Raw genomic sequence first — 27,977 nt, 5'->3', positions numbered from 1 at the left:
ACTCTAAAGTACAAGACGTGTCAGTCTCCTCGTATATTTACATTAACTCAGATAACGGCAGCATCTACAGCATGCACTCGTTTGACTATGAGAAGCTGAAGGTGTTCCAGGTCCAGGTGCAGGCAAAGGACCAGGGCTCTCCGTCTCTCAGCAGTAACGCCACTGTTCATGTTTTTATCCTGGATCAGAACGACAACACCCCCACTGTAATTTACCCCTCTGTTATCATGGGCTCAATCTCGCACCAGAAACTGCCCCGCTCTGCTAAAGCGGGACACCTCGTTACCAAGGTAACAGCAGTGGACGCTGACTCGGGGCACAACGCCTGGATTTCCTATAGAGTGGTGGAGGCTACAGACGCGTCTCTGTTTGGTGTGAATCTTTATACCGGGGAGGTGAGGACTAAACGCGCTGTTTCAGAGCAGGATGACGCCTCTCAGAGGCTGCTTATAGAAATCAAGGACAACGGGGAGCCGGTCCAGTCCACCACAGTCACAGTCGGCATATTGTTAGAGGACGGGGTTCACGAGCCCATTTCGGACTTGCGACAGAAAACGCAAGAACCCAACAAGAAAAACAATAAGATCACCTTTTATTTGATCATCTCTCTGGCGTCGATTTCCGCCGTGTCTTTTGTGACTTTTGTGATATTGACAGTGAAGTGCGTTAGAAACAGCCGAAGGGGGGCGTGTTGCTGTATCAGACGGTCTGAATCTGACGGATACAAGAATCCCAACAGAAATCTTCAGATCCAGCTCAACACTGACGGGCCTATTAAGTATGTGGAGGTTCTGGGAGGGGACATGATGTCTCAGAGCCAGTCCTTCAGGTCGTGCCTCTCTCCGGTGTCAGAGTTCAGTGATTTCACCTTCGTTAAGCCCAGCAGCACCTCTGACTTTAAGGATATGATCAGTGTCCTCGACGCGTCTCTTCCTGACAGTGCGTGGACTTTCGAGAGTCAGCAGGTGAGCGTTTCAATTTTCATATTCATAGTGTTTTCAGTGAAATGGCCACTTGTATTCCATATATCATGTTTTACTTGTTGGACACATACATTGATTGCGAATTAATAAACGAATCAATTGTACTTTCAAATATGATGTTCAGTTATTTTCCTTGGTTGATCGCAGCCTATTCTTTGAACTGAAGGTCTAAAATATCGATAGCCTGCCATATAACATTACTGTCGTGCTCTTCTCAATTGATATTTTATTTTAATCTGTTTCAGAGTAGACTTTTTAAGTGAGGCTGCTGTACATATTATCTTAATATAATCCTAATTTATTTGAAATATGTGTTTGGTTTGTTTTATGTTCGTTGAAAACCGATCTGTCTTGGTATAAAGCGTGAACACTTTTTCTTCACTATTTTGTGCTCTAGCAGTGATATTCTCTTTGTTTATTTTGAAAGAGAAATAAAATAATCAATTGATGTATATGAGATATATGATAGTTATTTGGAATTGTAATGGTATCCAAATTCATTGTGCAGTTGTCCTGAATACTCAATTGCCAAAGCCTTTCTGATAAGGCCCCAGAAATGGTGTCATTTACCTTTAAGAGATGGAAAATCATTGCTATTGGAGCAGCCGGTGTTGGGCTGTGCACCAGTGAGAGATTGAACTGTACAAAGAGATCCACTCCCTCCCCCAGCCACAGCGCCGTAACCCTTACACTGTTCATAGCTGAGGGAGACGGAGCTGCGCTCACATACATGGGTACAATAATCCAACCTGATTTTAACATGAGGCGTTTTACCTTTGTTTTATCTTGTGGCAGTGTTTAATTTGGACACTATGTGTGTCTCGCAAAATAGCATAGAAACATATGAAGGGCATCTAGTTTAAAAATGGGGAATTGGATGTGGAAAACGATCCTGAAATGGCAGACTATTTGGCTGGTTCATTTCTTTCTCCTGTGGAGTACAATAGAGGCACAGATTCGCTACACAATTCCAGAGGAGCTAAACCAGGGTTCTATTGTTGGAAATATTGCGAAGGACCTGGGTTTGGGCGTTTCTGAGATTTCTGAGCGAAAACTGCGGATTGCATCAGAGGGTAAGCAATATTTCAGTGTGGATTTGATAAAGGGAGATCTAATCGTGAACGAGAGAATCGACAGAGAGACTCTGTGCGGACAAAGCGCCAGCTGTGTGTTACCATTGGAGGTTATCATCGAAAATCCGTTGCAATTGTTCCGCGTTGAAATTGATATACAAGATATCAACGATAATTACCCTAATTTCCAAACAAAGGAAAATATTCTGAACATAGCAGAGTCTACTGTAACTGGAGCGCGTTTCCTGCTTGAAACGGCTCAAGACCTTGATGTTGGATCAAATTCCCTACGTTCCTATGTTTTGAATAAAAATGAACATTTTAGTTTAAATGTTGTCACTGATAAGGATGGAATGAAAGTTCCGGAGCTTGTCCTAGAAAAGCCCCTGGATAGAGAAAAGGTGCCCACCCACAAACTGATACTGACAGCTGTAGACGGAGGGATCTCGGCAAAGTCGGGCTCTGCCGAAATAACTGTTAATGTTTTAGACAACAATGACAATGCGCCACAATTTGAAAATCCTGTGTATGAAATTCCGGTAGAGGAAAATACTCTGGCGGAAACTGTGATTGGATCAGTTAAAGCTAAAGATTTAGATGAAGGTTTAAATGCTGACATCGTGTATTCATTTGGCTCCCGAACACCCGATACAATCCTGAAAACATTTACTATAAATGCAATAACTGGTGAAATAACACTGAACAGCGTTTTAGACCATGAAGAATCCAGTTCATTCAAATTTGACGTTCGCGCCTCAGACAAAGGCACGCCGTCCATGGAGACCCACTGCGCTGTCCGAGTGCAGGTTCTGGATATTAACGATAATTCCCCGGAAATACTTTTGAAGTCAGTGCCAAGTCCAGTAAGAGAGGACGCCCCTATAGGGACCGTCGTCGCTTTGATAAGCACGAAGGACTTAGATTCTGGCGACAATGGCAAAGTACATTTAAACATGATGTCAAAGTATCCATTCACTTTGAAACCGACGTTTTTAAACAACTACGCTCTGGTTACCGAATTCAATTTAGATCGAGAACATTTTCCAGCATATAATGTCGAGATCTCTGCAACAGATTCTGGATCTCCTCCGCTAGTTTCAAAAAAGAAAATAACGGTCAACATCCTGGATGTTAATGATAATCCTCCGGTTTTCTCCCAACCGTCTTACACAGTGTATGTAAAAGAGAACGGTGCTCCGGGGACAATATTGTGCTCAGTGTCCGCATCTGATCCAGACCTGGGTGAAAATGCCAAGATTTCATATTCTATCTTAGACTCTAAAGTCCAAGACGTGTCAGTCTCCTCGTATATTTACATTAACTCAGATAACGGCAGCATCTACAGCATGCACTCGTTTGACTATGAGAAACTGAAGGTGTTCCAGGTCCAGGTGCAGGCAAAGGACCAGGGCTCTCCGTCTCTCAGCAGTAACGCTACTGTTCATGTTTTTATCTTGGATCAGAACGACAACACCCCCACTGTAATTTACCCCTCTGTTATCATGGGCTCCGTCTCTCACCAGAAACTGCCCCGCTCTGCTAAAGCGGGACACCTCGTTACCAAGGTAACAGCAGTGGACGCTGACTCGGGGCACAACGCCTGGATTTCCTATAGAGTGGTGGAGGCTACAGACGCGTCTCTGTTTGGTGTGAATCTTTATACCGGGGAGGTGAGGACTAAACGCGCTGTTTCAGAGCAGGATGACGCCTCTCAGAGGCTGCTTATAGAGATCAAGGACAACGGGGAGCCCGTCCAGTCCACCACAGTCACAGTCGGCATATTGTTAGAGGACGGGGTTCACGAGCCCATTTCGGACTTGCGGCAGAAAACGCAAGAACCCAGCAAGAAAAACAATAAGATCACCTTTTATTTGATCATCTCTCTGGCGTCGATTTCCGCCGTGTCTTTTGTGACTTTTGTGATATTGACAGTGAAGTGCGTTAGAAACAGCCGAAGGGGGGCGTGTTGCTGTATCAGCCGGTCTGAATCTGACGGATACAAGAATCCCAACAGAAATCTGCAGATCCAGCTGAACACTGACGGACCTATTAAGTATGTGGAGGTTCTGGGCGGGGACATGATGTCTCAGAGCCAGTCCTTCAGGTCGTGCCTCTCTCCGGTGTCAGAGTTCAGTGATTTCACCTTCGTTAAGCCCAGCAGCACCTCTGACTTTAAGGATATGATCAGTGTCCTCGACGCGTCTTTACCTGACAGCGCGTGGACGTTTGAGAGTCAACAGGTGAGCTTTTGAATTGTTATCTTCTAATGTAAGGAATGTGTTTACTGAATTTACCATATGTAGGCGTATATCGTCTTTTCTGTAACATTTAACAATATGGTTGCATAAATTGGCATTAATGAATGTAGTTGTTGACTTACAAACTATTGAGAAGTCAATTTGTACAACTTTATTAATTAATTTGTACATCATTAATTAATGTTGTCAACAACATTCGTTAATGCAAATTCATATTGGGATGAAAAAAGGTTTAACGTATCTGTCACTGGTTAACTAATTATACGTTTTCCTATGGTTTGTTTATGTATAACTATTCTGGGAACTAATCTCTTACTTTTATGAACTAAAGAAAAGTGAATGTCATACTTAATTAATGCATTTGTACGTAAATGTATTAATGTTAGCAACTACATTAGACAATGGCAATTCATGTACATTAGTGGAAATTGTGAACGTATTTCTTCCATGAGCACATAAATTCACAATTTTGGTGATAATTAAATTGGACACAAATAGTGCATTAAAATTACAATATTATTTTTTGTGTGCTGTATTCTGTACGCTGAACATATCAAATATAGATAGCCTGCACTATATTGTCATACTCATTTTTTATTAATATTGTATTTCTTTTAAATCTTTTTCACACTAAAACTCCACTAAAGTCAGGACCAGATATATACTATTATCATGGTTAAATTATTTAATTTAGTTGTTTTGTTTGTTTCGAAATGTGATGAATATGCCTGCCCTGTATAGTCTAATATATGGGCGGTTTGTATTAAAATGGCAGGGAAGCAGGAGTGAGTGTTCTGCTGTTTTGATTGAAGTCGTGAACACATTTATTGAAACTGGTGGGGGACTCAGTGAGTCGCCTTCAAGCTTCTCAATGTCCGATGTTTTCACCGTAATATTGACATTGTCAACATTGGAAAACAAAAAGAAAGCTGCAGTTAATGCAATTAACATGTAGGCTGCGTAGTTAGGTAAGATTGTTTTTCGTTGCATTTATATCTATAAGAATTGCCATCGAGAAAATGTGAGGTCTGTTCTTTTTTATAGTGAGCTGCCAATGCTTTTATGATAGGTAACCAGAAATAGTGCAGTTGTGTCGTGTACCTTTAAGAGAAAGAGAATCGTTGCTATTGGAGCAGCCGGTGTTGGGCTGTGCACCAGTGAGAGATTGAACTGTACAAAGAGATCCACTCCCTCCCCCAGCCACAGCGCCGTAACCCTTACACTGCTCATAGCTGAGGGAGACGGAGCTGCGCTGACATCCATGGATACAATAATCCAATCTGATTTCGACGTGAGGCGTTTTACCTTTGTTTTACCTGGTGGCAGTGTTTAATTTGGACACTATGTGTGTCTCGCAAAATAGCATAGAAACTTATGAAGGGCATCTAGTTTAGAAATGGGGAATTGGATGTGGAAAACGATCCTGAAATGGCAGGCTATTTGGCTGGTTCATTTCTTTCTCCTGTGGAGTACAATAGAGGCACAGATTCGCTACACAATTCCAGAGGAACTAAACCAGGGCTCTGTAGTTGGAAATATAGCGAAGGACCTGGGTTTGGGCGTTTCAGAGATTTCTGATCGAAAACTGCGGATTGCATCGGAGGGTAAGCAATATTTCAGTGTGGAGTTGATAAAGGGAGAGCTGGTCGTAAGCGAGAGAATCGACAGAGAGACTCTGTGCGGACAAAGCGCAAGCTGTGTGTTACCATTGGAGGTTATCATCGAAAATCCGTTGCAGTTGTTCCGCGTTGAAATTGAAATACAAGATATCAATGACAATTACCCTAATTTCCAAACAAAGGAAAATATTCTGAACATAGCAGAGTCTACTGTAACCGGAGCGCGTTTCCCTCTTGAAACGGCTCAAGACCTTGATGTTGGATCCAATTCTCTACGTTCGTATGTGTTGAATAAAAACGAACATTTTACTTTAAATGTTTTCACTGATAAGGATGGAATGAAAGTTCCCGAGCTTGTCTTAGAAAAGTCACTGGACAGAGAAAAGGTTCCTACCCACAAGCTAATACTGACAGCTGTAGATGGAGGGGTCTCAGCTAAATCGGGCTCTGCAGACATAACCGTTAATGTTCTTGACAACAACGATAATGCGCCACAGTTTGAAAATACTGTGTATGAGATTCCAGTCGAGGAAAATACTCTGGTCGAAACTGTAATCGGAGCAGTTAGAGCTGAGGATTTGGATGAAGGTTTAAATGCTGATATTGTGTATTCATTCGGCGCCCGAACACCAGATACTGTTGTGAAAAGATTTACGATAAATCCAATAACTGGTGAAATAACACTGAACAGTGTTATAGACTATGAAGAATCCAGTTCATTCAAATTTGACGTTCGCGCCTCAGACAAAGGCACACCGTCCATGGAGGGTCACTGCACAGTCCGAGTGCAGGTTCTGGATATTAACGATAACTCCCCAGAAATAGTTCTGAAGTCAGTGCCCAGTCCAGTAAGAGAGGACGCTCCTATAGGAACCGTCGTCGCTTTGATCAGCACAAAGGACTTAGACTCTGGTGACAATGGGAAAGTAAATTTAAAATTGTTGTCAAAACACCCGTTCAATTTGAAACCGACTTTTTTAAACCATTATGCGCTGGTTACTGAATCCAAGTTAGATCGAGAAAATTTTCCAGCATATAATGTAGAGATCACTGCGACAGATTCTGGATCTCCTCCGCTCGTTTCCAAAAAGATAATAACGGTCAACATTCTGGATGTTAATGATAATCCTCCGGTTTTCTCCCAACCGTCTTACACAGTGTATGTAAAAGAGAACGGCGCTCCTGGAACAATATTGTGCTCAGTGTCCGCATCTGATCCAGACCTGGGTGAAAATGCCAAGATTTCATATTCTATATCAGACTCTAAAGTTCAAGACGTGTCTGTCTCCTCGTATATTTACATTAACTCAGATAACGGCAGCATCTACAGCATGCACTCGTTTGACTATGAGAAGCTGAAGGTGTTCCAGGTCCAGGTGCAGGCAAAGGACCAGGGCTCTCCGTCTCTCAGCAGTAACGCTACTGTTCATGTTTTTATCCTGGATCAGAACGACAACACCCCCACTGTAATCTACCCCTCTGTTATCATGGGCTCAGTCTCTCACCAGAAACTGCCCCGCTCTGCTAAAGCGGGACACCTCGTTACCAAGGTAACAGCAGTGGACGCTGACTCGGGGCACAACGCCTGGATTTCCTATAGAGTGGTGGAGGCTACAGACGCTTCTCTGTTTGGTGTGAATCTTTATACCGGGGAGGTGAGGACTAAACGCGCTGTTTCAGAGCAGGATGACGCCTCTCAGAGGCTGCTTATAGAGATCAAGGACAACGGGGAGCCGGTCCAGTCCACCACAGTCACAGTCGGCATATTGTTAGAGGACGGGGTTCACGAGCCCATTTCGGACTTGCGACAGAAAACGCAAGAACCCAGCAAGAAAAACAACAAGATCACCTTTTATTTGATCGTCTCTCTGGCCTCTATTTCCGCCGTGTCTTTTGTGACTTTTGTAATATTGACAGTGAAGTGCGTTAGAAACAGCCGAAGGGGGGCGTGTTGCTGTATCAGACGGTCTGAATCTGACGGATACAAGAATCCCAACAGAAATCTTCAGATCCAGCTGAACACTGACGGGCCTATTAAGTATGTGGAGGTTCTGGGCGGGGACATGATGTCTCAGAGCCAGTCCTTCAGGTCGTGCCTCTCTCCGGTGTCAGAGTTCAGTGATTTCACCTTCGTTAAGCCCAGCAGCACCTCTGACTTTAAGGATATGATCAGTGTCCTCGACGCGTCTCTTCCTGACAGTGCGTGGACGTTTGAGAGTCAACAGGTGAGCACTGTATCATTAGAATGCTCGCTGTATGTTTTGTGTTGTATTTTTCTCTTGGCTATTTATTCAAGGCTTATATAAGTTCTTTTTAACATTAATGGCCCGTCCTCTTATTATGTCTTGTTCAATTTAACAATATGCTTCGCTACTACTTATATTTATTTATATGCATACAATATTTATATTGTCGTTACTTCGAGCTGAAATGTTTTAATCGTTTTTCCTTTTATTTTGATAGTTCTTTCCTATAAATGCAGGAATTATTAGCAGCTTACTTTCAGCAATGTGGCCAATTGTGATGTGCAACCACTCAAGGGAAACAAAGTGATTGTAATATCTTTTGAAATACGTATATTAAGTTTGTGGTTACAACGACTTGACCGTTTCCTTTTGAACAAACAGTTTGTGTTTCCCGGGAACTTTCAAATCTGGCGCTGTTCACAGTCGAGGTGCTGAATATTAGTTTTCGTGTTCTGAAAAATGTTCGTACCAGTGACTGTTGACTGTGTGTGTGTGTGTGTGTGTGTGTGTGTGTGTGTGTGTGTGTGTGTGTGTTTATATAAGCATGGAGTGTACCGTGTGGTTAGTGAAATATAAGCCTAGGCGCTTTTTTGCGTTGCATTTATATGACATTACATGCTTTTATTGAAGGTGCTCGGAAATGCAATAGCCACTATTTTTGCAAGCATAATCTATTATCCCGTGCTCCATTACCACGTTGTGGTAAACATGAAATCCTTCAAAAAGATGTCAACTCTAAATCTCTAAATCAGGTAATATAATTAGTAAGAAATTGCTTAATATGAGGCGAATAATGGAACTTCGGCTCTGTAAGTCCCCCCCCCCCCCCCCAAAGAAAAATAAATAAATAAAAAATTAACAAATATATTTGCCACTCGGTTGGGACTTATTTCCGATAAGGGCATCTGTTCAGAACATAAGCAATGACAATTATCACCCATTTCAAATAATCTTCTCAAAACGGAAGATGATAAATGATCTTTTTTTGTACGAACAAATTGGAGCCCCATGTTTGTTTATTGACTCACTGTAATCATGCCATCCCTTGAAAATGTATTCTGTGCACTGTGCCTTTAAAATAGAGAAGGCTTGCGATTGGACAAGCCAGTATTCGGCTCTGCACCAATGGGATGAAAGGACTGTACAAAGAGATCTACTCCCTCCCCCAGCCACTGCACGGTAACCCTTACAATGCTCAGTGCTGGGAGAGACGGGACTATAGGCACACACTCACGGGCTCTGGGTGTATAAACGCATTGGCTTTTGGAATACATTTTGTAACGATTCTTTATTCTATTTTCATTTTATTTTTTGCACTCTTATTGCTGTAGCCTAGTCTGAGCTGCGTTGACAGAAATGATATTTTTAGATTTTTGAAATGAGAATCAAGAAGAGGAATCGTTTTTTGGAATGGCAGGCGCTCTGGTATTATTTATTTGTCTTGTGGAATACAATAGAGGCACAGATTCACTACACTATTCCAGAGGAACTAAAGCAAGGTTCTGTTGTTGGGAATCTAGGGAAAGACCTGGGTTTGGGGGTTTCGGAGATTTCTGATCGAAAATTACGGATTGCATCCGAGGGTAAGCAGTATTTCAGTGTGGATTTGGGGAAGGGGGAGCTGGTCGTGAGCGAGAGAATCGACAGAGAGACTCTGTGCGGACAAAGCGCCAGTTGTGTGTTACCTTTAGAGGTTATCATTGAAAACCCATTAGAACTATTCCGCATTGAGATTGAAATAAATGATATTAATGACAATGTTCCACATTTTCCATCAAAGGTGTATGTTTTAAGAATCGGTGAACATTCTGCTTCGGGATCGCGATATCAGTTGGAAAAGGCAGTGGACCCTGACGTTGGTTCAAACGCATTAAATACGTACAAGATTAGTACAAGTGAACATTTTTCATTGAATGTTAAAACAACAAAGGACGGAGTAAAGGTTCCAGAGTTAGTTCTTCAGAAGCCACTGGACAGAGAGAAACAGCCTGTCCATCGACTCGTTCTAACGGCTGTTGATGGGGGGAATCCAGTGCTATCGGGAACAACAGATATAACCGTTCAGGTTCTAGATATAAATGACAATGCACCCCAATTTGAAAGGGCTATTTATGAAATATCACTTCTGGAAAATTCGCCACCATCGACTACTGTTTTAACAGTGAAAGCCGTTGATGTGGATGAAGGATCTAATGCCGAAATATTGTATTCATTTGCTGAACATACATCAGAAACAATCCGGAATGTTTTTGCCCTGATTCCTGAGAGTGGCGAGGTTAAGATAATAAATCCACTCGATTACGAAAATGCCAATTCGTTTGAATTTGATATTCGTGCTACAGACAAAGGCACGCCAGCAATGGAAGGTCGCTGTACTGTCCATGTGGACGTAATTGATGTGAACGACAATCCTCCCGAAATCATCATGAAGACTTTGCCAAGCCCTGTAAGAGAGGACGCCCCTGTCGGGACTGTGGTTGCTCTCATAAGGGCGGTCGATGTAGATTTCGGAAACAACGGAAAGGTTACCTTACATATTCCCCCAGAATATCCCTTTAAATTGAAACCGTCGTTTTCCGACCATTACACATTGATTACGGGTTCGAAATTGGACCGGGAGGCCTCCGCACGGTACACTATCGATATAATTGCGACTGATTCCGGTTCACCCCCACTCTCGACGCCAAGAAGTATTAATATAAATATTTTGGATGTGAATGACAATCCGCCAATTTTCTCCCAACCTTCATACGTCGTGTATGTAAAAGAGAATGGGGTTCCGGGGACAATATTATGTTCAGTATCCGCATCTGACCCAGACCTTGGTGAGAATGCTAAAATCTCATACTCTATCTTAGACTCTAAAGTTCAAGACGTGTCTGTCTCCTCGTATATTTACATTAACTCCGATAACGGCAGCATCTACAGCATGCACTCGTTTGACTATGAGAAGCTGAAGGTGTTCCAGGTCCAGGTGCAGGCAAAGGACCAGGGCTCTCCGTCTCTCAGCAGTAACGCTACTGTTCATGTTTTTATCCTGGATCAGAACGACAACACCCCCACTGTAATTTACCCCTCTGTTATCATGGGCTCAGTCTCTCACCAGAAACTGCCCCGCTCTGCTAAAGCGGGACACCTCGTTACCAAGGTAACAGCAGTGGACGCTGACTCGGGGCACAACGCCTGGATTTCCTATAGAGTGGTGGAGGCTACAGACGCTTCTCTGTTTGGTGTGAATCTTTATACCGGGGAGGTGAGGACTAAACGCGCTGTTTCAGAGCAGGATGACGCCTCTCAGAGGCTGCTTATAGAGATCAAGGACAACGGGGAGCCCGTCCAGTCCACCACAGTCACAGTCGGCATATTGTTAGAGGACGGGGTTCACGAGCCCATTTCGGACTTGCGACAGAAAACGCAAGAACCCAGCAAGAAAAACAACAAGATCACATTTTATTTGATCATCTCTCTGGCGTCGATTTCCGCCGTGTCTTTTGTGACTTTTGTAATATTGACAGTGAAGTGCGTTAGAAACAGCCGAAGGGGGGCGTGTTGCTGTATCAGACGGTCTGAATCTGACGGATACAAGAATCCCAACAGAAATCTTCAGATCCAGCTGAACACTGACGGGCCTATTAAGTATGTGGAGGTTCTGGGAGGGGACATGATGTCTCAGAGCCAGTCCTTCAGGTCGTGCCTCTCTCCGGTGTCAGAGTTCAGTGATTTCACCTTCGTTAAGCCCAGCAGCACCTCTGACTTTAAGGATATGATCAGTGTACTGGACGCGTCTCTTCCTGACAGTGCGTGGACTTTCGAGAGTCAACAGGTGAGCATTACCTCATGAGATTTGTCAAGGTTTTGTGTTTGGTGTTATTTATATTGTGTTTATGTATTTATATACTTATATCCGTTGCTAGCAAGAAAACACCACACATTGTTCACTAAAATTGTTAACTGGACCCTAATTAGTTGCTACTTCGTTTCGCGTTTTTGTGTGTTAACTCCCTGGTGTTGCATCGTTCGGCTTTTATAGGGTTTAGAATTTGTTATTATGTTGTAAGTAAAAAAAATCATTAAGTAATTTATTTCCATATGCTTTCTTTCATGTCGTCATTAACTTGACTACCGTGTTTGTTCCTGTTTTAGTTAGTTCATATCAAAATGATTGTGTTTCATCGGACGTACAATCCTTTGAAATTAGGGCGTTAATTTACGTTTATTGTAAGCATAAAATATTGTATGGCAGCGCAGTAACTGAATTGTAGTGACAATTTAGATTAAAATATGAGAAATGTATGTGCATTAATTTATGTCTGTTACATGTTAAATGAAATACTCGCCTAATTAAAAAAAACAATTGCAGTTATGTTCATACTTTGTGTACATATAAAATACAAATATTTTATTCCAAAGCACTTACATGATGGGATCTGGACAGTCAGCTCACCAGAGGGGGGGGGGGGGGGGGGATTTTGACAATTTAGGGCTGGCTCTGGTCCTCTGATCTGAATTTCAAAATCATAAGCTGTCTTTAGATTATGTAGTGTCAGGCAACAACTGTATGTATATGTATATGCATGTGTGATGTACATCCATCCACAATCTCTTTAACTTGTGTACTGTAAATTATCACTGAACATAAAGATGGTCATTTTCTTTGGTTGGGAAATTTCAGTGTAGGTTTTAACACACAAAAAGCATTTCCCCTTGGAAAATTGTGCTATTTCACTTTAAGAAAGCAACCGTGAGCTATTGGACAAGCGGTGTAGCGCTGTGAACCAATGGGATAGTGTACTGCACAAAGAGATCTACTCCCACCCGCCGCTGCAGCGGTGTAACCCTTCCAGTCCTTTATGCTGAGAGAGACACAGCCGCTCTCGCATGCAAGAGATTTGGAGAGTTATCTGTCCTCTCTTCGCAGGGAAATCTCGCAACCATGCGCCGTTTATCTTAATACGTTATCTGTTATTTTTTATACAATTGGAACGGAAATATATTTGACATGTTATTTATCTCTAAATGGAAATGGTAAGCGGAACGAGGAATCGTGTCTGGGAATGGCAGACGCGATGGTTGGTGCACATCTTTTTATTGTGGAGTACAATAGAGGCGCAGATTCGCTACACCATTCCCGAGGAACTAAAACAGGATTCTGTTGTTGGAAATATAGCGAAGGACCTGGGTTTGAGTGTTTCTGAGATTTCTGAGCGCAAACTGCGGATCGCATCCGAGGGTAAGCAATATTTTAATGTGGATTTGGGAAAGGGAGAGCTGGTCGTGAGCGAGAGAATTGACAGGGAGACTCGTTGCGGACAAAGCGTCAGTTGTGTGTTACCTTTGCAAGTTATAATTGAAGACCCATTGCAAATGTACAGTGTTGAAATTGAAATCCAGGATATTAATGACAATGAGCCACTTTTTATTACCAACGAACATGTTTTGAATATCGCAGAATCGACCGCTGCTGGGGCGTTATTTCCTCTGAAAAGTGCAAAAGACCCAGATGTCGGAAAGAATGCACTCAATTCGTATAAACTGAACCCAAACGAACACTTTGGTTTGAATATAAAAACGAACAAAGATGGAGCTAAAATCCCCGAGTTGGTTCTTCAGAAGGCGCTGGATAGGGAAACACAGCCGGTTCTCCAACTCGTACTGACGGCAGTTGATGGAGGTACTCCGGCGAGATCAGGAACAACACAGATCACCGTTCACGTTCTGGATATAAACGATAATGCCCCCCTATTCGAGAAGGCAATTTATGAAATGTCGCTCAAAGAAAACTCACCGCAAGGCACAGTTGTTACCTCTGTCAAAGCTTTTGACTTGGACGAAGGCACAAATGGAGAGGTAGCTTACTCTTTTGCAGAGCACACAACGGATGCTATCCAAAACACTTTCAATATCAATTCTGAAACGGGTGAGATAACCATTACGGATACGCTCGATTATGAAGAGGCCAGTACCTATGAACTAAATATACGCGCTAAAGACAAAGGAACTCCTGCAATGGAGGGTCATTGTACGGTGCAAGTTGAAATTCAAGATGAGAACGACAATTCGCCGCAAATAATTCTTACATCTTTGCCAAGCCCAGTAAGAGAAGACGCGCCATTGGGAACTGTCGTTGCTTTGATACGTGCTAAGGATATTGACTCCGGGGACAATGGCCGTGTCAGTTTAAATATCCCGGCAGAATATCCTTTCAAATTAAAGCCATCGTTTTCTGATCATTACACTTTAGTCACAGATTCAAAACTGGACCGTGAGAAATTTCCAGAGTATAGAATACAAATGTATGCTTCTGATTCAGGTTCTCCTCCTCTTACGACTCAAACGGAAATAACTGTGAATATCTTGGACGTAAATGACAATCCACCGATTTTCACTCAATCTTCGTACACAGTGTACGTTAAAGAAAACGGTGCCCCGGGGCAAATATTGTTTTCAGTTTCTGCTTCTGATCCAGACCTCGGTGAAAATGCGAAGATTTCATATTTTATTTTCGACTCTAAAGTACAAGACGTGTCTGTCTCCTCGTATATTTACATTAACTCCGATAACGGCAGCATCTACAGCATGCACTCGTTTGACTATGAGAAGCTGAAGGTGTTCCAGGTCCAGGTGCAGGCAAAGGACCAGGGCTCTCCGTCTCTCAGCAGTAACGCTACTGTTCATGTTTTTATCCTGGATCAGAACGACAACACCCCCACTGTAATTTACCCCTCTGTTATCATGGGCTCAGTCTCTCACCAGAAACTGCCCCGCTCTGCTAAAGCGGGACACCTCGTTACCAAGGTAACAGCAGTGGACGCTGACTCGGGGCACAACGCCTGGATTTCCTATAGAGTGGTGGAGGCTACAGACGCTTCTCTGTTCGGTGTGAATCTTTATACCGGGGAGGTGAGGACTAAACGCGCTGTTTCAGAGCAGGATGACGCCTCTCAGAGGCTGCTTATAGAGATCAAGGACAACGGGGAGCCGGTCCAGTCCACCACAGTCACAGTCGGCATATTGTTAGAGGACGGGGTTCACGAGCCCATATCGGACTTGCGACAGAAAACGCAAGAACCCAGCAAGAAAAACAATAAGATCACCTTTTATTTGATCATCTCTCTGGCGTCGATTTCCGCCGTGTCTTTTGTCACTTTTATGATCTTGGCAGTGAAGTGCGTTAGAAACAGCCGAAGGGGGGCGTGTTGCTGTATCAGACGGTCTGAATCTGACGGATACAAGAATCCCAACAGAAATCTGCAGATCCAGCTGAACACTGACGGGCCTATTAAGTATGTGGAGGTTCTGGGCGGGGACATGATGTCTCAGAGCCAGTCCTTCAGGTCGTGCCTCTCTCCGGTGTCAGAGTTCAGTGATTTCACCTTCGTTAAGCCCAGCAGCACCTCTGACTTTAAGGATATGATCAGTGTCCTCGACGCGTCTCTGCCTGACAGTGCGTGGACGTTTGAGAGTCAACAGGTGAGCATTACCTCATGAGATTTGTCAAGGTTTAGTGTTTGGTGTTATTTATATTGCATTTATGTATTTATTTACATGTATCCATTGCTAACTAGCAAGAAAACACCATTCACTCTTCACTAAAATGTACCGTAATTAGTTCGCGCTTTTGTGTGTTTACTCCCTTGTGTTGCGTGGTTCAGCTTTTATATGGTTTAGAATTTGTTATTAGGCAGTAAGTTTCAAAAAAATATTCATTTCTCTTTCATATTCAATTTTACGAACAGAATTTAAGAGGATTACATAATTTTACGAGGTTGATACTGAGCTGGACTGCTTTATTATTTGCTTTTGTTTTTCTTCGTTTTTCATTGTTGTTGAGTTGATATTTTGAGTAATCCACAAAGACAAATGTAGTAGGCTATGTTAAGTAACCTCCCCTGGCATGCTTTGAATGCGGCGCTGTCCACCTGCTGGTTCTGAAAGTGAGGTCGTGGGTAATAAAAGTTTCGAAAGCTGTCTATATCCCTGCACGCGCACACCACTTGTTTTTCTGGAACGTCAATCTTTGAATATCAGGCATCATTTATATTAAATATGAGAAAATGTATTTCAAATCATAGTCTTTTGTTTGTTTTAGTCTTAAGTTTTGTATGTTGCCACCTAAGTGAATGCAATATTCCATTGCTTGAAAATGTGGTGTAGCTAGCTACTAAAAATAGTTATTGACTGAACATTGTACTGCTGATGTAACGATTACTACTGAAAAAAAAAGCAAAGGAGTTGTAAAAAATTTGTTTTTAAACATACGCTTCTATGGGCTAATGTCGGATTAATGGCACACAAATGCAACACACCTTTCATATAATGCATTGGGAACTACACTCACATATATGATCGATATATTCATATTCTTAATGTATTCACAATTGCAAAACAAAATAAAGTAGCATACGTTTGTTTGAACTGCAAGAAAACGGCTGTAGGCTACAAATATGTCACAATACGTTTCCCCAGGCTGTGTTTGCCTCAAATATTTATGAAATATTTAAAAACTCCATTGAATCTCGAATCGGATCTAAAAAGGCAGTTTGTTCAGCGAGGCAGGGGAATCCTTAATGCAGTAGCAGATGCCGTTTGACTGTCTCTTTAAGGTGCACTACAGCTCCTATTGGATAACGTAGTGGAGCACTGTGCACCAATGGGGCAGCGTTCTGCACAAAGAGATCTACTCCCTCCCCCAGCCGCAGCACGGTAACCCTTAAGATGCTCAGAGCTGGGAGAGACGGAGCTACGCACAGAGCCATGGGTAGAAATAGTATTCTAAACGTTTCTTATCTTACTGCAACATCTCATATTTGTTCGTTGTTGCAGGTGCATAGGCTGTTATGATATGCTTTTTAAAAGAGACATGCTGATTCGAATTTGAAACATGTATTTTTTCGCAATGGTGACAGGACAGCGGATAAAGCTTCTGGGATGGCAGGAGCTCTGGCTGCTTTATTTCCTTCTCGCTTGGAATACAATAGAGGCGCAGATTCGCTACACCATTCCAGAGGAACTAAACCAGGGCTCTGTTGTTGGGAATATTGCGAAGGACCTGGGTTTGGGTGTTTCAGAGATTTCTGATCGCAAACTGCGAATCGCTTCTGAGGGTAAGCAGTATTTCAGTGTGGATTTGGGAAAGGGAGAGCTGGTCGTGAATGAGATTATCGACAGAGAGACTCTGTGCGGACAACGCGCGAGCTGTTTGTTACCGTTGCAGGTTGTTATTGAAGACCCACTTCAGCTATTTCGTGTCGAGGTTGAAATTCAGGATATGAATGACAATTCTCCCAAATTCAATTCGAATGAATATGTTCTGAATGTGGCAGAATCTACTCTGCCCGGTGCTCGATTCCCTTTGGAAACCGCTCAGGACTTGGATGTGGGAGCCAATACTTTGCGTTCTTACACTTTGAAAAAAAATGAACATTTTTCTTTGAATGTTATAAATAACAAGGATGGCTCTAAACTCCCCGAACTCGTTTTAGAAAAAGCTGTAGACCGAGAAAGACAGTCAGCTCACCATCTCGTTCTCACGGCTGTCGATGGAGGGAGTCCTGCAAGATCTGGAGAAACTCAGATTACGGTTAAGGTTCTTGATAACAATGACAATGCGCCCAGGTTTGAACAAGCTCTATATGAGACTGCAGTAAGCGAAAGTACACTCCCTGGTACGGCCGTATTGACTGTTAAAGCAGTTGATTTAGATGAGGGCATTAACAGTGATATAGTGTATTCGTTTGGGTCGCACACAGCAGAATCTGTGCAGAAAATGTTTGTCATAGATTCACAGACGGGCGAGATAACTCTGTCAGACCGACTAGATTATGAATTTATTAAGATTTTCAAATTTGATGTACGCGCCACAGACAAAGGCACGCCGTCGATGGAGGGTCACAGTAGGGTACAAGTAGAGGTTGAGGACGTGAATGATAACCCGCCAGAAATAATACTCACGTCTTTACCGAAACCCGTTAGAGAAGATGCTTCGGTCGGCACCGTAGTAGCTCTGATTAGCGCTAAAGATTTAGATTCAGGTGAAAATGGAAAGGTTGCTTTAAGCATGTTGTCTAACTCTCCTTTCAAGTTAAAACCGTCATTTTCGAACCATTATGCGTTAGTTACCGACTCCCGTCTGGATCGCGAGGAATTTCCTAAGTATAATATTGAAATAATAGCATCGGATAACGGGTCTCCTCCCTTCACGACGAAAAAAATAATCGATGTTAATATATTGGATGTAAATGACAACCCACCGCTGTTCTCCCAACGATCATACACAGTGTATGTTAAAGAAAACGGAGCTCCGGGGACAATACTGTGTTCGGTTACAGCTTCTGACCCAGACCTGGCTGAGAATGCCAAGATTTCATATTCTATATTAGACTCTAAAGTACAAGACGTGTCTGTCTCCTCGTATATTTACATGAACTCAGATAACGGCAGCATCTACAGCATGCACTCGTTTGACTATGAGAAGCTGAAGGTGTTCCAGGTCCAGGTGCAGGCAAAGGACCAAGGCTCTCCGTCTCTCAGCAGTAACGCTACTGTTCATGTTTTTATCCTGGATCAGAACGACAACACCCCCACTGTAATTTACCCCTCTGTTATCATGGGCTCAGTCTCTCACCAGAAACTGCCCCGCTCTGCTAAAGCGGGACACCTCGTTACCAAGGTAACAGCAGTGGACGCTGACTCGGGGCACAACGCCTGGATTTCCTATAGAGTGGTGGAGGCTACAGACGCTTCTCTGTTTGGTGTGAATCTTTATACCGGGGAGGTGAGGACTAAACGCGCTGTTTCAGAGCAGGATGACGCCTCTCAGAGGCTGCTTATAGAGATCAAGGACAACGGGGAGCCGGTCCAGTCCACCACAGTCACAGTCGGCATATTGTTAGAGGACGGGGTTCACGAGCCCATTTCGGACTTGCGACAGAAAGCGCAAGAACCCAGCAAGAAAAACAACAAGATCACCTTTTATTTGATCATCTCTCTGGCCTCTATTTCCGCCGTGTCTTTTGTAACTTTTGTAATATTAACAGTGAAATGCGTTAGAAACAGCCGAAGGGGGGTGTGTTGCTGTATCAGGCGGTCTGAATCTGACGGATACAAGAATCCTAACAGAAATCTGCAGATCCAGCTGAACACTGACGGGCCTATTAAGTATGTGGAGGTTCTGGGAGGGGACATGATGTCTCAGAGCCAGTCCTTCAGGTCGTGCCTCTCTCCGGTGTCAGAGTTCAGTGATTTCACCTTCGTTAAGCCCAGCAGCACCTCTGACTTTAAGGATATGATCAGTGTACTGGACGCGTCTCTTCCTGACAGTGCGTGGACTTTCGAGAGTCAACAGGTGAGCATTACCTCATGAGATTTGTCAAGGTTTAGTGTTTGGTGTTATTTATATTGTATTTATGTATTTATGTACATGTATCCATTGCTAACTAGCAGGAAAACACCAAACATTGTTCACAAAAAATGTTAACTGTACCCTAATTAGTTGCGCGTTTTTGTGTGTTAACTCCCTTGTGTTGCACCGTTCAGCTTTTATGGGGTTTAGAATTTGTTATTACGTTGTAAGTTCAAAAAAAGAATTATGAAGAAATGTATTTCCATATGCTCTCTTTCATATCGTCATTACCTTGTCTAACGTGTTTGTCCCTTGCTTTCTATGGAAGTTCGATCATATCAAAACACATGATTTTGTTTAATCGGATATACAATCCTTTGTAATTAGGGCGTTAATTAACGTTTATTGTTCGCATAAAATATTGTATGGCAGCGCAATAACGGAATTGTATTGACAATTCAGATGAAACTATGAGAAATGCATGTACATTCATTTATGTCTTTTACATGTTAAATTAGAAAAACAATGGCATTTATGTTTATATTTTGTGTACATATAAAATACAAATATTTTATTCCAAAGCACTTACATTATGGGATCTGGACAGTCAGCCCACTATCTCGTTCTCACGGCTGTCGATGGAGGGAAACTCAGATCACGGTTAAGGTTCTTGATGCGGGGGGGGGGGGGGGGGGGGGCACCAAAAGCTTAGGGCTGGCTCTGGTCCTCTGATCTGAATTTCAAAATCATAAGCTGTCTTTAGATTATGTAGTGTCAGGCAACAACTGTATGTCTATGTATATGCATGTGTGATGTACAGCCATCCACAATCTCTTTAATTTGTGTACTGTAAATTATCACTGAACATAAAGATGGTCGTTTTCTTTGGTTGGGAAATTTCAATGGAGGTTTTAACACACAAAAAGCATTTCCCCTTGGAAAATTGTGCTATTTCACTTTAAGAAAGCAACCGTGAGCTATTGGACAAGCGGTGTAGCGCTGTGAACCAATAGGATAGTGTACTGCACAAAGAGATCTACTCCCACCCGCCGCTGCAGCGGTGTAACCCTTCCAGTCCTTTATGCTGAGAGAGACACAGCCGCTCTCGCATGCAAGAGATTTGGAGAGTAATCTGTCCTCTCTTCGCAGGGAAATCACGCAATCATGCGCCGTTTATCTTAATACGTTATCTGTTATTTTGTTATACAATTGGAACGGAAATATATTTGACATGTTATTTATCTCTAAATGGAAATGGTAAGCGGAACGAGGAATCGTGTCTGGGAATGGCAGACGCGATGGTTGGTGCACATCTTTTTATTGTGGAGTACAATAGAGGCGCAGATTCGCTACACCATTCCAGAGGAACTAAAACAGGATTCTGTTGTTGGAAATATAGCGAAGGACCTGGGTTTGAGTGTTTCGGAGATTTCTGAGCGCAAACTGCGGATTGCATCCGACGGTAAGCCATATTTCAATGTGGATTTGGGAAAGGGAGAGCTGGTCGTAACCGAGAGAATTGACAGGGAGACTCGTTGCGGACAAAGCGTCAGTTGTGTGTTACCTTTGGAAGTTATAATTGAAGACCCATTGCAAATGTACCGTGTTGAAATTGAAATCCAGGATATTAATGACAATGAGCCACTTTTCAATTCCAAGGAGCAGGTTTTGAATATTGCTGAATCGACCGCTGCCGGGGCGTTATTTCCTCTGAAAAGTGCGAAAGACCCAGATGTTGGAAAGAATGCATTGAATTCGTATAAACTGAACGCAAACGAGCACTTTGGTTTGAATATAAAAACTAACAAAGATGGAGCTAAAATCCCCGAGTTGGTTCTTCAGAAGGCGCTGGATAGGGAAAAAGAACCGTTTCACCAGCTTGTTCTGACGGCAGTCGATGGAGGAAATCCGGCTAGATCAGGAACAACACAGATCACCATTCACGTTCTGGATATAAACGATAATGCTCCGCAATTTGAGAAAGCTCAATATGAAATTGCAGTCTCAGAAATGTCCCCCGTGGGTACAGTAGTTGTAACAGTTAAAGCCTTCGACTTAGACGAGGGCACAAATGCAGAAGTAGAATATTCGTTTGCCGAAGACACACCAGATGGTATTCAGACAACTTTCAATGTCAATTCTGAAACGGGTAAGATAACCATTACGGATACACTGGATTATGAAGCAGCCAGTACCTATGAACTAAATATACGCGCTAAAGACAAAGGAACTCCTGCAATGGAGGGCCATTGTACGGTGCAAGTTGAAATTCAAGATGAGAACGACAATTCGCCGCAAATAATTCTTACATCTTTGCCAAGCCCAGTAAGAGAAGACGCGCCATTGGGAACTGTCGTTGCTTTGATACGTGCTAAGGATATTGACTCCGGGGACAATGGCCGTGTCAATTTAAATATTCCGGCAGAATATCCTTTCAAATTAAAGCCATCGTTTTCAGATCATTACACTTTAGTCACAGATTCAAAACTGGACCGTGAGAAATTTCCAGAATATAGAATACAAATGTATGCTTCTGATTCAGGTTCTCCTCCTCTTACGACTCAAACGGAAATAACTGTGAATATCTTGGACGTAAATGACAATCCACCGATTTTCACTCAATCTTCGTACACAGTGTACGTTAAAGAAAACGGTGCCCCGGGGCAAATATTGTTTTCAGTTTCTGCTTCTGATCCTGACCTTGCTGAGAATGCGAAGATTTCTTATTCTATATTAGACTCTAAAGTACAAGACGTGTCTGTCTCCTCATATATTTACATTAACTCAGATAACGGCAGCATCTACAGCATGCACTTGTTTGACTATGAGAAGCTGAAGGTGTTCCAGGTCCAGGTGCAGGCAAAGGACCAGGGCTCTCCGTCTCTCAGCAGTAACGCTACTGTTCATGTTTTTATCCTGGATCAGAACGACAACACCCCCACTGTAATTTACCCCTCTGTTATCATGGGCTCAGTCTCTCACCAGAAACTGCCCCGCTCTGCTAAAGCGGGACACCTCGTTACCAAGGTAACAGCAGTGGACGCTGACTCGGGGCACAACGCCTGGATTTCCTATAGAGTGGTGGAGGCTACAGACGCGTCTCTGTTTGGTGTGAATCTTTATACCGGGGAGGTGAGGACTAAACGCACTGTTTCAGAGCAGGATGACGCCTCTCAGAGGCTGCTTATAGAGATCAAGGACAACGGGGAGCCGGTCCAGTCCACCACAGTCACAGTCGGCATATTGTTAGAGGACGGGGTTCACGAGCCCATTTCGGACTTGCGACAGAAAACGCAAGAACCCGGCAAGAAAAACAACAAGATCACCTTTTATTTAATCATCTCTCTGGCCTCTATTTCCGCCGTGTCTTTTGTAACTTTTATGATATTGGCAGTGAAGTGCGTTAGAAACACCCGAAGGGGGGCGTGTTGCTGTATCAGACGGTCTGAATCTGACGGATACAAGAATCCCAACAGAAATCTGCAGATCCAGCTGAACACTGACGGGCCTATTAAGTATGTGGAGGTTCTGGGCGGGGACATGATGTCTCAGAGCCAGTCCTTCAGGTCGTGCCTCTCTCCGGTGTCAGAGTTCAGTGATTTCACCTTCGTTAAGCCCAGCAGCACCTCTGACTTTAAGGATATGATCAGTGTCCTGGACGCGTCTCTTCCTGACAGCGCGTGGACGTTTGAGAGTCAACAGGTGAGCTTTACATAAAACTGCCTTTTAAATTTCTATGTGTAGCGAACGACCGTTTTATGTAATTTCACCATTAGCAGAAAACCTTACACTGAATACTTTTCGAGGATGTTTAAATAGCTATATCAATGCATTAAATTAAACTTAGCGTGAATCCTTGCAGTTAATACATATGGAAGGAAGTTGTTGTTCTTCTTGTGTCTGGGGAAAGCAGCAATATTGTGCTTGGCTTCAGCCGTTAAAGATTTCAGCACCATGTGTCTGGACAGCGACCACCGCACTCATGTGATTGCAGGACATTCTTATCGAAGAGTAGTTTTGCCTCTGCGTTGTGAGTCAAGTTTTTACTCTGCAGATTACTTTAGCCTTTGCTAAAATTATAAAATCTTTTCACAATTTATAGTTGCAAGTTCTCTTCATTTCGTTAAAAAAAAGAAGGTGTTTTGGCACCTTTCAATTCTTACATGATTCTCATTGATATATTTTGAACTGCTGGGGTAATTTATGGTCTGTCTAGCTCCTCTCATCTTGTGCCCTATATTCACTCCGGAAAAAATACATTACGATTTAAATATGAGGTATATTAAATACATTTGTAATTGGAGTTCCTATTATTGTATTTTTTTAATAGATTGATTCCTTCTTTACTAATATGGTTATAAATTGCCGCCTTGTTGCTGAGAGAAACTCTCACAGCAAAGGCAAGCTGCCTGTGTCTTTAAAACGTACCAGCATCTCTATTGGATATTTTCTTCTCTGCTGTAAGCCAATGGGACGCAGAAGTGTACAAAGAGATCTACTCCCTCCCCCCCAGTCGCAGAGTGTAACCCTTACAATGCTCAGAGCTGGAAGCGACGAAGCTGTGTTCACATCTACACTATTATAATGTGTATACATTTTTTAGATAAGCAGGATCAGGTGCGATTAGATTTTGCCCGGAGATTAATATTATTGCTTTTCCTCTACCGAGTATATTTGGATCAAACGAGCACATTGATGGGAAATATTTTAACTTTATCGAGAAAATGAGTAACGCGCGGAGGACTCGGCTTTTGGAATGGCACGCGCTGTGGATGCTTCATCTCGTTTTCCTGTGGAATACAATAGAGGCACAGATTCGCTACACAATTCCAGAGGAGCTAAACCAGGGTTCTATTGTTGGAAATATTGCGAAGGACCTGGGTTTGGGCGTTTCTGAGATTTCAGAACGCAAACTGCGGATAGCGTCCGAGGGTAAGCAGTATTTCAGTGTGGATTTGGCAAAGGGAGAGCTGACAGTGAGCGAGAGAATCGACAGAGAGACTCTGTGCGGACAAAGCGCCAGTTGTGTATTGCCTTTACAAGTAATTATTGAAAACCCATTGCAACTGTTTCATGTTGAGATTGAAATACAAGATATAAATGACAATCATCCACATTTCCCTACGAAAGAGCATGTTTTAGAAATTTCAGAATCCACGACACCAGGCGCACGATTTCCACTAGAAAGCGCGGATGACCCTGATGTAGGAAGCAATAGCTTGAAGTCCTATTCAATTAACGCCAATGAATGCTTTCGTTTAAATGTCAAAAGTATTGAAAATGGCAGAAAGGCACCAGAGTTGATTCTTGATAAAGCATTAGATAGGGAAAAACAGTCAGTTCACGAGCTTGTTTTAACAGCATTTGATGGAGGCAATCCCGTCAAATCAGGAACAGCTGTATTTAAGGTTCTTGTCCAAGATATCAACGACAACATCCCAGACTTTGATCAAGCATTGTATAAATCTGCTATTACTGAAAGTTCTGCGCGTGGGGCTGCTGTGCTTACGCTAGAAGCCACCGATTTAGACGAAGGTTCAAATGGAGAAATTTTGTATTATTTCGGTGCGCATACGTCTGATGCTGTCCAGCAAACGTTTGCCATTAATCCAAATAGTGGGGAAATAACAGTGAAGGGAAAACTAGATTACGAGGAAAGGAAATTGTACACGTTTGATGTTCGTGCCAAAGACCGGGGGACCCCCGGTCAAGAAGGGCATTCGTCGGTACAGATTGATGTTCTGGACGAGAATGATAATCCGCCAGAAATCATTCTCACATCACTCCCCACTCCTGTGTCAGAAAATGCGACAATCGGGACCGTTATAGCATTGATAAATGTACGAGATCTCGATTCAAACGAGAATGGGAAGGTAAACATACAAGTTGCCCCGGGCTTCCCATTCAAGTTGAAACCGTCTTTACAGAATCATTACTCTTTGGTAACGGACTCCCGGCTTGATCGCGAGAAAAATCCTGACTATAATGTAGAAATCGTTGCCATTGACGCCGGTTCACCTCCCCTTCAAACCAAAAAGGTTGTCACTGTTCAAGTGTTAGACGTGAATGACAATGCTCCAGTCTTTTCGCAGCCTTCCTATAACGTGTACGTCAAAGAGAACAACCCCGCCGGTGCGTTGCTATGCTCAGTGTCTGCGTCGGACAATGATCTAGCCAAAAACTCCTTAATCTCTTATTATATTTTGGATTCTACCTTGCATGGAATTTCTACGTCGTCCTACTTCTATATAAACGCTGAAAACGGTACGATATATAGTATGCATTCTTTCGATTATGAGAAAATAAAGGTGTTCCAGATCATAGTTCAGGCAAAGGACCAGGGCTCTCCGTCTCTCAGCAGTAACGCCACTGTTCATGTTTTTATATTGGATCAGAACGACAACACCCCCACTGTAATTTACCCCTCTGTTATCATGGGCTCAATCTCGCACCAGAAACTGCCCCGCTCTGCTAAAGCGGGACACCTCGTTACCAAGGTAACAGCAGTGGACGCTGACTCGGGGCACAACGCCTGGATTTCCTATAGAGTGGTGGAGGCTACAGACGCGTCTCTGTTTGGTGTGAATCTTTATACCGGGGAGGTGAGGACTAAACGCGCTGTTTCAGAGCAGGATGACGCCTCTCAGAGGCTGCTTATAGAGATCAAAGACAATGGGGAGCCGGTCCAGTCCACCACAGTCACAGTCGGCATATTGTTAGAGGACAGGGTTCACGAGCCCATTTCGGACCTCCGACAAAAAACGCAAGAACCCAGCAAGAAAAACGACAAGATCACATTTTATTTGATCGTCTCTCTGGCGTCGATTTCCGCCGTGTCTTTTGTGACTTTTGTAATATTGACAGTGAAATGCGTTAGAAACAGCCGAAGGGGGGCGTGTTGCTGTATCAGACGGTCTGAATCTGACGGATACAAGAATCCCAACAGAAATCTGCAGATCCAGCTGAACACTGACGGGCCTATTAAGTATGTGGAGGTTCTGGGAGGGGATATGATGTCTCAGAGCCAGTCCTTCAGGTCGTGCCTCTCTCCGGTGTCAGAGTTCAGTGATTTCACCTTCGTTAAGCCCAGCAGCACCTCTGACTTTAAGGATATGATCAGTGTCCTCGACGCGTCTCTTCCTGACAGTGCGTGGACGTTTGAGAGCCAACAGGTGAGCACTGGATGTATATTTAACATTTAAGCGGGGAATTTCAGAATTTTAAGGTTGGGGCGATTCATCCCCCGTGTCTACGGATCTGAATATTGTATAATTACAATTCTATTTGTGTTTGTTTCCTACTGTAATAACAATGTTTGTGAATTTCCCTCCCTGGGTTCGTCACAATCGCAAAACAAATATTATTGTGTTAACTTCATTAATAACGCTACACAATTGGGGTGCGGGGGGTTGAATTGGGGAGGGTGGCCCACTGTTTCATTGTGCATCAGGATAAACCAGTTTGTACAAGATTCATTTTGGTTTTATTTTTGTAGAAAAGCTTATGAAGCTAATAATAGCACACGGAAGGTTCATTTTGGAGCTTTTTAGAGTAACCAGACTGAACCAGAGCATAACAGTTTTTTTTTGTATTATAGGTATCCATAATTATATGTGAAGTATTTAAATCATACATCTAGTCATAGGGGTCGTGATAAACGAATAATTGTGTCTTTAGTTAAATGACAGATGTAATTATATCTCCCCAAAACCGGTTATATAAGCAGAGGCAGTATTTGTGGTTGGGTGTCGAGATGCAGTCTGACAGCAGCCTCTGTGTCTTTAAGAGGCAGCTGGCCTCAGATTGGATGTTCTAGGTGTGTGCTGTACACCAATGAAATAGAGGACTGTACAAAGAGATCCACTCCCTCCCCCACCGCAGCAGCGTAACCCTTACAATGCTCAGAGCTGAGAGAGACAGAGCGGTGCGCACACCAACGGATATTAGACCTTTATACATTGGACCTCTACGAATCAAATAAATACTACATTTGTTTTAAATGTGGGATGCATTTTTAATCGCGACCGTTTTATTGCGCAAGAGATATGTTGAAGAGGAGTGCATAACAACGTTATAGGTTATGACCAGGAAAACGGGATGTACAGGCGGGGGATGGCAGGCGTTGTGGTGGTATTATTTCTTTCTCCTGTGGAGTACAATAGAGGCACAGATTCGCTACACCATTCCAGAGGAACTAAACCAGGGCTCTGTTGTTGGAAATATCGCAAAGGACCTGGGTTTGGGAGCCTCTGAAATTTCTGATCGCAAACTGCGGATAGCATCCGAGGGTAAGCAATATTTCAGTGTGGATTTAGCAAAGGGACAATTGACAGTGAGCGAAAGAATCGATCGAGAGACACTATGTGGTCAAAGCGCCAATTGTCTGTTACCACTGCAGCTGATAATTGAGGATCCACTCCAGTTTTTCCGCGCTGAGGTTGAAATTCAAGATATCAA

General features: G+C 43.0%; 4 protein-coding genes across 33 annotated transcripts in view; all 4 read left to right on the top strand.

Annotated features, from left to right (window-relative positions):
* Window positions 1-27,977, top strand: part of LOC133123876 (protocadherin gamma-A11-like) — a 165,017-nt gene that overhangs the window by 112,307 nt on the left and 24,733 nt on the right. For 2 of the 30 annotated variants that reach the window (XM_061234545.1, XM_061234536.1), the window contains exon 1: window positions 1-965. This exon is cut by the window's left edge and continues 1,502 nt beyond it. The exons of 23 other annotated variants lie outside the window; for them this stretch is intronic. In XM_061234545.1, coding sequence (XP_061090529.1) covers window positions 1-965 — 965 coding nt within the window. Of the gene's footprint in view, window positions 966-5,710; window positions 8,159-17,075; window positions 19,524-24,292; window positions 26,693-27,977 lie in introns of those variants that run through there. 5 more of the 30 variants (XM_061234550.1, XM_061234540.1, XM_061234549.1 and 2 more) reach the window with 3 other exon arrangements.
* Window positions 1,849-4,308, top strand: LOC133125129 (protocadherin gamma-C5-like). Its single transcript, XM_061236865.1, has one exon. The coding sequence runs from the start codon at window positions 1,849-1,851 to the stop codon at window positions 4,306-4,308; it is 2,460 nt and encodes an 819-aa protein (XP_061092849.1).
* LOC133125122 (protocadherin gamma-C5-like) lies at window positions 9,439-12,020 on the top strand. The gene has a single exon (XM_061236854.1). It carries the CDS (start codon window positions 9,558-9,560, stop codon window positions 12,018-12,020), a length of 2,463 nt encoding a protein of 820 aa, XP_061092838.1. The 5' UTR covers window positions 9,439-9,557.
* Window positions 13,202-15,667, top strand: LOC133125116 (protocadherin gamma-C5-like). The gene has a single exon (XM_061236848.1). It carries the CDS (start codon window positions 13,202-13,204, stop codon window positions 15,665-15,667), a length of 2,466 nt encoding a protein of 821 aa, XP_061092832.1.

This window comes from Conger conger, chromosome 3 (genome assembly GCF_963514075.1).
Source record: "Conger conger chromosome 3, fConCon1.1, whole genome shotgun sequence".
NCBI classification, from domain to species: Eukaryota; Metazoa; Chordata; class Actinopteri; order Anguilliformes; family Congridae; genus Conger; species Conger conger.
Note: the sequence above shows the minus strand (reverse complement) of the source record. Positions and strands in the feature narration are given on the sequence as shown.